The sequence below is a fragment of the Micropterus salmoides genome, unplaced genomic scaffold (genome assembly GCF_014851395.1).
Source record: "Micropterus salmoides isolate LMB-PRFRI ecotype aquatic unplaced genomic scaffold, ASM1485139v1 Ms_hic_scaffold_13, whole genome shotgun sequence".
Lineage (NCBI taxonomy): Eukaryota > Metazoa > Chordata > Actinopteri > Centrarchiformes > Centrarchidae > Micropterus > Micropterus salmoides.
Window position 1 is genome coordinate 35,249,739 of NW_024040374.1, and position 10,773 is coordinate 35,260,511.

Below are 10,773 nucleotides of genomic sequence, written 5' to 3' on the forward strand. Positions count from 1 at the left end.
AAGGTGATGCTCCCAGTTTCTTTCCCCAGCGGAAGGTTATAAAGCACTAATGCACACAGGGTAAACAAAGTCTATTTGGTCATTTAGTGCCCCTAACTGAAAAATGTCATGTTGCAGCACACGTTATACATTTTGGACATTCTGCTGTACAACTGTTCTAATAAAGTTGCTCCACTGCAAATACACAGAAACAGCACAACACACCAGAGTGTGTGTGAGCAGGGTGTCAGTTTGAATCCAAGGCTGACTGCTTATGGTGGCAGGTGTCCTACAGTGGACTTTGGCAAGGCCCCTACAATCCTGTATCTGTCATTCCAAGAAACTCAAGCTTTTGCTCTGGACAATTTTCTCTTCCTGTGTGGTGACACAAAGCAATCCAGCAGCTTTCCCACCTTCACAAGTAGTACACATAAAATTCAGTACACCCGGTTTCTCAGTAAAGGTTGTGCTTGTTTGTGGTAACCATGGTTGTAATAACAGAGTCTGATCCTGGTCTCCAGTTTACAATGGATCTCTCTTTTTTGGGCAATAAACACTTTTAATATTGTATATATAACATTTCTAATCTTGATTTTAGCAAATAATGCAACATTTCAACTTTATATAAACCCAAAGGGCTGTACTGAATGATGGCTATCAGTTGTTTTTCACTACAAACAACAATAAGACAACTGTATGAGGAATATTTACAAGCCACTGTTTTGTTTGTCAGTACTGGGTCTTGACAGGATCTCAGCTTGAACTTGACGACAGCCCTGATGATAACTATACTAAACATGCTCTACATGTAAAGGATAATTCTAGTTTATTTCATAGTTAAGTAGACATAATTTCTATCAGCTGCAGCCAGTCAGATCATTCAGGCTGTAAGCAAACCTCCAGGTCCAAACGTATCTGAAGAAGAAAACAAACATTAATATTATTACGTGTCTGTTGTTAACATCCATCACAGTTTTACAGACTGGTTAAGCTTTGATCATCAAGGCTGGATTACCAACCTGCCAAAGCTGGCAACTGTCCAGAACCTCCGGGGCACTGAAAGCTAAGCATGGGCTAATTCCTTTTGAATATTTGTTTGAGAATATGCATCATTAAAGAACATTATTATCTGACATGATTCGGATTGTACTCTATTACCTGATCTCTATAGGCCCTGTCTGTTGGATCCATGTGCTGAGATGATCCCTCAGTAGTAGCTACAGGCTTAGTTGTGACATGCCGACTACAATATCTATCTAGCTATCATAGCTGATAGAAATGATTCAGCAATTGTGCTCTCAAGCTGGATCTGGACATCTTGTTCTCTGACAGATTCTGAAGACCTTGCAAAGAGCTTAAACCCAACCTGCAGTAACAACTCCATCCCTCCCAGACAGCCACAATGTGCAGTGAATTACACTCAGCTATGTTTCAAGGATACAGCTGTGTAGTGTGAAATGAATGCTGTGCAAACATAGCGCTCATTTCTGGACATATTATCTGAAACTCAAGCAATCTGATATGTTAGCGACTGCTAACTGTCTCCGTATGCAATAACAGGAAATTCCTTTCTAAGTTTTTTGTTTACCCTATGGTAATGGAGAGGAGGAAATGAAAAGCCTTTTGGCTTTTAACTGTGAATGTGGGTCAGGGAGAATTGGAGGATAATCGTTGGCTTGCCCTCGCAATACTTTGGTATCTCCCTTCTTATTCTATCCTCTCGAGGATGTGTGCTTTCACTTTCAGCCTCATCAGCACCGTGTTCCTGCTCCACTATCCAGCCTCCCACACAGGCAGGAAGCCTGTATTCAACCAAGATTGGCAAACACACTGAATCTGCTGATGAAATTTTAAACTGGCCTAAAAATTTGTTTCATACGTGTGTGTGTGTGTGTAAACCTCCGTCTTCAAGGTCCTTACTTGGGGACATGCAACACATGCCAACTGGACTTCGTTTTCATGGTAACCACATGCCTGGGGGCAGCATGTTTCTGTGCATGTGTGAATGTGTTATAACTGACGGGATGAAGAAGAGCCAGAACTAGCTGGAAGCAACATGTCTGTTAGCAATCTGAATGGTATCAAAAACCAGTTTGGTACCTGAGCTGAAACTATACTTGATAGTCACCTGCACACACGCACGCACACACACACACACAGGAAGTTTTTCCTGCTTGAGTTGATTGAAAGCAGTTGTGATCACAGCCAGGTGGATGTGATCCACTTGAAGGGAGGGATGACACACAGAGGAGGATGGATGGAGAAATGACAGGAGTGTGTGTGTGTGTGTCCCTGCTCTTTGCTCATGTTCTGATCTGGTCTCGCTTAGTTTCTCTTTTAATCATTTCTGACAGTCAATATTCAGTTTCTTTACAGAGCTTTTTGACACATGTTGAAAGCTACACTTTAGAGCATGTTTGGAGTCTCAAAGGATCAGTGCCTCAGTGAAAGCCAAGAAAATGATAGATTAGCACCCTTCTAAAGAATGAGTGAAGTTCTTCTGAGATGTGTAGTATGTACAGTACTGTGCAAAAGTTTTACGCAGGTGTGGAAAAATGTTGTAAAGTAAGAATGCTTTAAAAAATAGACATGTTAATAGATCTATAAATTAACAAAATGGAAAGTGAGTGAACAGAAGAAAAAACTAAATCAAACCAATATTTGGTGTGACCACCCTTCAAAACAGCAGCAGTTCTTCTAGCTACACCTGTACAAATTCAATGATTTTGTAGGCATATCTTCAGGTGTATCAACAATTATACTAAACTAGTAACATTTTGGATAGCCTTCTTCCTTTTTTTATATTACATTTTTACACACCTGCCTAAACCCTTTGAGCAGCACTGAATATAGTGGGAGACTAAATTTTTTTGCCTTTACATAAAATGTGGGATGCATTTTTCTTCTAATTTTTCAGTCCTTATTTTACAAACATACTTATGTAACAAAACAAGGCTGTGACTCCAATTAAGTAAACTGCAACTGAAAAAACCCAACCCCATACCTCTCCATGCTCTCCTTTTCCACTCTGCCTGTGTTCCCTCTCCCTTATTTCAATCCTTCCTCAATCTAGTGCCCTATGAGTAGACAAAATGAAAACCGCAGGACGGGTCCAAACCCAAATAAACCACACATACATAACTTGCTGTATCAGTGAAAGTGTGATGAGGTGTTCAGGCACTGTATTCCAGCAGATGTTTCCTGCCTTCCAGTGGTGCTGCTTTCCCAGTAGATGGCATCGTCTTCCCATAAATAGAATTCCCATTTTTTTCAGATGGTGCTGGGCACCTGTGGCTCTGGGAATCCATTCAGATAAGATTTTTCCAGCTAAGGCTGATGTTTCCCAAAAAGCTGATAAAGTGAATTGCTTCCCTGAATTTCACCAGAAAATATTTTCACAATGACCAATGAATATTATCTCAAATCTCCTTATTTACTTCAGCAGTCATGATACAGTATCACAAGCTCTGTTTTAGGCTCCGCTTACTAAAATAAGCAAGATATTATCTCAAAATGTGAAGATGAGCCTCAGAAAGCCTTTAAAAGTATCAGTGTTAGTTTTCAGTGCACATTTTGGCGTGCCTAAATCCTCAGTGGCCTTTCAATCCCACTAACAGGAACACTCTGAGGAGAAACACTGCTAGTCCCCATCTCTCTGGTATCAGTTTTCTCCGCACACTTGTGGTTTTATGAGTGTTTTATGTTGGACACTAATGCTGTTAAACACTCTGGAGGGGAGTTCCTCTGAGACAAACTGTTGCACAAGAGCTTGCTAACTGAAAATATTATCCTTGGAGAGCGAGGTAGGAGGGAGAATCAGTGAAAAGTCACTTAACTTGGAATGGGGAAGAATGTCTCACTGTGGGAATGTCACATGTTTGAGTTTTATCCCTCACGTTTACAGATTTGAGGTGAAGGAGATGCTGAGCTGAGCAGTGTTGTGACCCTCACTGAAAGTGTGGAACGGTTCATCTGGGAACCAAATAAACCCCTTTAACCTGTTTTAGCATCTTATTCAAGTGAATTGAGCTGGAGCAGTGGAGCAGACTAGGCAATGGTGTCATGTCAGGGAGGAGAGAGGCCATCAGCTGTATGAATGTTCTCCTGCACAGACTGCCATACGGTGGACGGCCTGTTAGAAACAGTAACTGCAGTCAGTTTCACCTGCTCACTGGGGTGACTGCCCATCAGTAATGATTATTGAGGATGAGGATCTCTATTCCAAAACCTTACCACTTCATCTATGAGCTTTTTGGGGGGGGTTGTTTGTCTTAAGATTCCCCTTATGCTGCTGACAGCATTGAAAACTTCAACAGCAGTGTATCGTTCCAGAAACGGAGTACCTGTTACTCTTGATTATCGACGACATCACTGTCAACCTTTTTCTTCCCTGGCACTGTGGTGTTACTGACATTTCTTTAAATGCAATTTTACAAGCCAGAGCTACTGACTGACTACACCAATTTAATGACATGCAGAAAAGTTTATTCTCTACAACTGCACACATATTACAAAATAAAAAGGTTTTAGTATCACAAGTGCAATTTCATAAGTGAGTGAAAATGTTTTTTGTAACTTAGATGCAATGACTCTTGTCATTCAACATTGTCAAATCAATGCTGTGATAGCATCACATGCACTGGATATAACAGCGTGTTTCACTGATTAAAAGCTGCACCTTTCCAGCAAATGGAAATGTTCAAGATGTCTTGTGAATCATTTTATACACTTTCCATCCAAATGCAGCCTGACATACAGCAGAAGGCCATTCTATCAGAGCAGAGTGCACAAGAGCCACTGAGTTGTTTCGTACACACACACGGCTGCTTATCTGAGAGAACGCAGAAACAACATGTAAACCATCCGACCCCTCAGGTCGGAACTTCCCACGCTCTGCAGCGGCAGCCACCCTCCTGTACCCAGCTGAAAAAGTGAAATGAAAATGTTCGATTTTTCACTTGAGTAAATGTACTAATGATAGGGGGGGGTTCCTCTTTTCTCAGGGCTGGCACGGGGCCATCCTGGAGATGACACCGAGATGTGTGGCCTTTCACATCCAAAAATAGACACAGGCCTTCTGACTGCTGCACCAGTGCAAGTGTGAGTTTCATGAGCAAGTATCACCTCAGTGTTTGTTAGTCAAAACAAATAAACTACTCGGTATACCTGCATGTTTGACCTAGTTTGACCATCATTTACATTAATTATGATAGAATGGTGATGTGAGGGATGTATGCAATGGGCAGTTTGGCTAATAATTTCACCTTTCTTAGCTTTTTTTTCCAAATAGGTTTGACTAACCTGGAGGCTTGTTTCCAACTTGTCAGATTGTTTTGTTTCTTGACCCATCTGACTTCCTGTCTTTATGATGTCACTGTTGTTATCTCCAATAGGGATGATGGCCAAAACTAGAAAAATATCAGTCAAACCCTGAAATCAGACTCAAACATTGTAGCTAGGTGAAAAGCACCACTCTCTCATTTCCCTTTGCCCATCAGCATTTAAGACCTCAGGATGCTTGAAATAAACCAGGAGCAATGTGTCATTTGCCTGCATCTAAAGGCAAAGGTGTTTCGTCCTGTATTGAATGGCCACAGTTGAGGGTGAGGTGAAAAGTCTCACTGTTGTAGAGGGAACTGTGAGTAACTGTACAACTCAGTGTCGCACACTTTTCAGACAGTCTCTCCTTGAAGGCGTTCACATGAAAAGTGACAGCAGTCGTTGTGTGAAGAATGAAATACAGGGGAACGGGACTTTCAGATGCTGAGAGACGATCCATCAAACACTGGAGCATGCTGAGGCCCTCCTCCTCTCTACTTCCTCTGTATTTTCACCTCCTCTTACAGAGTGCAGGGTAACATAATGAGGTCCATCAGTGCTTTATTCAGAAGTGACAGAGTGCTTGACTTTACTGGACTGCACACAGATGATCAACCTCTTTTTATCTTCCCTCTCAATATCCATTGTGACACTGACTTCTGATGTAACACAATAGTGATTCAGCCCACAGACCTGACATTATTTAAATTCCTGGTGAAAAATCCACTGGCTCATAGGAATCAGTAAGAGATTCCTATTATGTCTTTTCTTTGGAATAAAAAAATTGCATGTTAAATTATAGACTGTGTTGACAGACAGTGTGCCATTGTGTAAAAACACAATACAACATCCTTATGCAGTAATGTCTTTTCCCCATCATTCATCCCTACAAGCAGACTGAAAGTTTTTGCACTTTGAGCAGATTTTTCTTCTCATTTTGTTGTACTCCGTTATTTGAGCGGGTCTGTTCAATTTATTTGAGAGTATTTCCCTTACTTTTCACCCCTCCATCCCTCCCACTCATTGTGGTTTGCCTATATTCCCCTATGAGCTCCTGTAATTCCATCAATGTAATTTTTGTATTTATAGGCAGCTGCCACAGCACTTGGTCAGAAGATGACTCACCTGGTACTAAACCTCTAAAACATTACCTTCAGGATTAAAACAAAAATATTCTTCATCTCATATTTTTATATCTAATGTCCCACAATGTATCTGACATTTTGGTATCTTAAAATAAAATTCCCTAAATCTCTGACCAGGTTATGACAGCAGGGGATAAAAACACTTTTTCAGACTTTGTTCTACCTCTTTGCCTTTTTCCTGTGAATTACTGCATAATATTACCTCCTCAGGCAAGTGATTCAAATAAAACATGAAAGAAGAGTTAATTTGCAAAAACAGATAAAAGCCATCCTTAAAATGAACATCAGTTTGATTGATATCCCCTTTAGTGTACTAAAGAAAAAACATTATGAAATGATTTATGAAAATGTTAAAGGAATTGAGATATGTTATCAAAACAACCCGACACCCATTTAATATTCCTGTGTGCAAAAAAAATAAATAAATGATGCCATGGCTGATCTGGACCCAACCTGTAAGTATATGCGATCTGACAAGTGGTTGCAAGTTTGCAGTTTTATTCTATGGAAGTGGCACCTAACCATTTTGATGTGTTACTCTTTCCAGCTAAGCTGTCCATATTCACCCCCGTTACAGACTGTGTGTTTATGAGCAGTTCAACCAGTATTATTTCCCCCTTTCAGATTGTTTCATTTTAATAGTTTTTAGTCTTGAAAAAGTAAATTCTCCAGTATTTCAGAGGAAAAAACAACATCATTATGTTGTGTCTGTGGTTAATCATCTTGTCCCTCAGATTCCCTCAGGGTCCAGACTTCCAGGTTGGGAACCATTGTTTTAGGGGGTCACATGCCAAATCTGAGATTTTAAAAGTTGAACTTGTGTGTGTATGTCTGTATTTACATCAAACCAGGTTTTATACAGTTGCCAACATTATATCTTCGACAATCACACTGAGGACTCAGAAATCATGTTCATTTAGTTTAATATGTACATTAAAATAAACTATTTACATTATATAAAAAAGATACTATTTACAGTACAGAAAGGCAATACATTTCTTCAAGACACAAACAAACAAGTCTTTTGCCAAAGACTGTGTAGCCCTTTGTCAATCAGGTGGCAATGAGATGGCATGCACTTCTGTGACACATCCTACTGCAAGACCCTGAATTTAAACGCCATCGACAGACACATAAACACGACATTCTATTCAAGCCTTCAGGGAGGACAGAAAGAAAGGCAGTTTTAGAACAAAACGTTGTCTCAAAGCTTATTTCACTTGCTGTTTACAATATAACACACAGGATAAAACTTTGATTGTCATTTAACCAGTGGAGAATGTGGCACTTGTGAGATGTGTAATAATGTGTTCTAAAAGGCACTAATGGTGAAAACACAAAAATATCATTGCTCTTCAAAGGATTGTCTGCTATATGTTGCTTCAATGACATGTGCCTGACATGTTGAGTGGAATGTTCCTTTCATTTGTTCTGTCTATATAAACAGCACTCCATACAAAAAGTAGTACCAGCTACATAGTTTCTATACAAAACATTTGTCCAAACAGAATGCATCTGTTTCTGTCATATCTGGCTGCATTTCCTCAATGTTTTGTGGTTTGTTGGTCCTTTGTCTTAAAAAATAACATTTAAATAAATTTTTTTTACAAAATTTAATTTTAGGGCATCTCTCCTTCATACTCATTTTGCCCCAATGGAAAATCCCTATAATACTCCTATAATATACCTATAGGTATTACAGTGTAGTCAATAGTGGCCTCATCATATGGTATGGCAGTTTATGCTGTCATGGTACCACTATAGTTACTCCTGGAAGAACTTGCGTCTATATTTGCATTTCATCCTTCTGTAGCTCTTAGGATTATTATAGTTGTTTATCAGGTTCACAGAAGTACTTGTCTGCATTTTTGTGTTCAGGACTTTCCTCACATGTGCCTCTTCATGTGCAGGGCGAGGTGGTCTGACCGGGAGAAGGCCCGTTCACACAGGTGACACTGGAATGGCCGGTGTCCGGTGTGTTTCCGGAAGTGACGTGTGAGCTCATCGGAACGAGCGAACTTCCAGCCGCAACCCTCCCAGCTGCAGTGGTATGGTTTCTCTCCTATAAACAAAAAACAGCAGTCGGTGACGACATCGTTTGACGTAATGACAGGATGGATAAACAAAGCGTCCGCGACATTCATGCGGATCTTACCTGTGTGCGTCCTGTGGTGCGCCTTCAGGTGGGAGCTCTTGGTGTAGGTCTTCCCACAGCCGGTGAAAGTACAGGTGTGTGTCGCAGTTCGTTTCCTCGGCCAGGAACGGCGACCCCGCTTCGGTTTGGTGTCCATCATTTCCAGCGGGGAGGACGGCGGGGTGAGCAGGACACGCTGGCCGGCCGCCGGCTGCTGCTGCATGCCCATGGCCGCGTCCTCCCCGAACATGCCGGGGAACTGGTGATGGTGGTGCGCCCCGGGGAAAGGAAGCTGCATTCCGTTGTGCGGGTGAGGGAATCCCCCCGGCGCGCTGCGGTGGTGGGTGTGGAAGCCCTGGGGGAACGTCAGCGAGGTGGAGTTGCACATATGGGGCTGGTGGCACTCGGAGCTCATCAGGTCGTCCGGGCTGAGCGGCGGCGTCATGCTGCCCACCGCGGCCTGCGGGGAGTTGGCCAGCCGCGGCTGCTGCTCGTATGTCATCATACAGGACACGTTCCCCTCGTGCTTAATTTTGGAGCAGCTCTGAGGTACTAGACCCATTACAGGCCCGTATGTGTCCATGGAAGCGGGCTCCACTTTAATGATCGGATGCTCGGGGAATAAATCCTGAGGGGTCTGGAAAGGCGTGGAGCTGATCAGGATTCTGCCCTGGATGCTGGGGCTGTTGCCGGGGAGGAAGCTGGAATCTACATCGGAACGAAGGAGCTCCGCCATCAGGCTGTTGTAGGGCGGTGGGGGGCTGTTCATGTCGGAGATAGAGGTGTAATTTGCCGGCTGCTGGGACATCCCGGTGTGCTGCGGCTGCTGCTGGTGATACACGGTCTCCTGGATCCGAAAGGACTCTGCCTCCGTCCCGGTGGCTGGCGCGCTGTCAGAAACAGCAGTATTGGCGAGAATAAACTCGAGATCCAAGAACTTATCCAGGTCCTCTTCGTCTTTTCTGTCTAGGCAGCTGCTGTCCATTTCGGACGCGACGCTGTTCATGTCACACTTCCACCTCTAGAGTGAGGACGAGAGAGCAGAAATAGTTTGTTTCAAAATTATTCACATCATAAAATGTTTTCACAGCATTTTAGATAACTCATTAGATAAAATAATTCGAAAAAAGTACCGAGGCAGGCTGAATATCACCAAGAAACTGTCAAAATACATTATAACCACAAGTGTAGTGCCTAGAAACGTCCAAACATTAAAAAAATGTTTAAAAAACACGCCGTTTAAGTGTTCTGATATGACAGACTGATGATGAAGTCAAAACATCGCACTATATATGTTCTCAAAACATGTGGAAATATATAAACAACGCAACTTACATCTTCCCAACATTTCTGCTTTTGGTTGGCAAATGTAGAGATTGATGGTAAAATGGTCCCACTCAAGGCCATTTCCATGCGTTATTTTAAAAAAGTAGAAAGAGCTTCCTTAAATAATGAGAAAATACACTTTCTCCGTTTCAAAGGAAATCACCAGAGACCACGGAGTCTCCAGAAAAAAGCCACAGAGCGCGTTGCTTCTTCTGTCGTCCTGCAGCTCCTCACTCATGTGCAGCTGTGTGTCTCAAATGAGCAGATTTCTTATAAATATTGTTCGCAGCACAAATCAGACCAATGCGTGGCTGGGGGAAGGAAGCACGTCCAGGATGGGGACGCTGCACACCGGCCAGCCCCTAAATTTAGCCTCGGTATAAAAGTCCGAGTTTTCCTGCGAATCAGAAACAGAGAGGTGGTGAGATAGAGGAGGACTGGTGCGGAATGCTCCCTCTGCTCCGCTGCGGGCAGCTACTTAACCTTCTCAGGGTGGAGAACCCGCCCATCCGTCAAACCTGGCCAACAACTGGCAGGACAGAGAGAGAGGGACCGCCCCTAGACCAGCACCACAAGAAGACATAATAAGCAATTAACACGTGGTTAAAAAAGAGCGAAACCGATACTAACAGGGCACACAGGCTTCACACAAAGAGGAAGGGAGACGCTGCAGGTGCCCTGCGTATTATGCGTGCGCCTTTACGCACACAAAAAAATGCGGCATTCTTTTCGATACTTATCGTGTTTTAAACGGTGTTGTTTGTCGTTTTGTTTACTATGTAGCCGCGCATTTAAAACAACAGGCACAAGTCATGTTGGTAAACAAAAGGCTGGTGATAATTAGGCTCTCCGGTTTTCCTATTGGTATGG

General features: G+C 42.5%; 1 protein-coding gene across 1 annotated transcript; it reads right to left on the reverse strand.

The window, feature by feature from the left end:
• Positions 1-7,349: 7,349 nt before the first annotated feature.
• Positions 7,350-10,353, reverse strand: LOC119901324 (Krueppel-like factor 2). Its single transcript, XM_038716957.1, has 3 exons — positions 9,913-10,353; positions 8,599-9,598; positions 7,350-8,505 (listed from the first exon to the last, which is right to left on the reverse strand). Exons 1-3 carry the CDS (start codon positions 9,988-9,990, stop codon positions 8,330-8,332), a joined length of 1,254 nt encoding a protein of 417 aa, XP_038572885.1. The 5' UTR covers positions 9,991-10,353; the 3' UTR covers positions 7,350-8,329.
• Between the last annotated feature and the right edge of the window lie 420 nt (positions 10,354-10,773).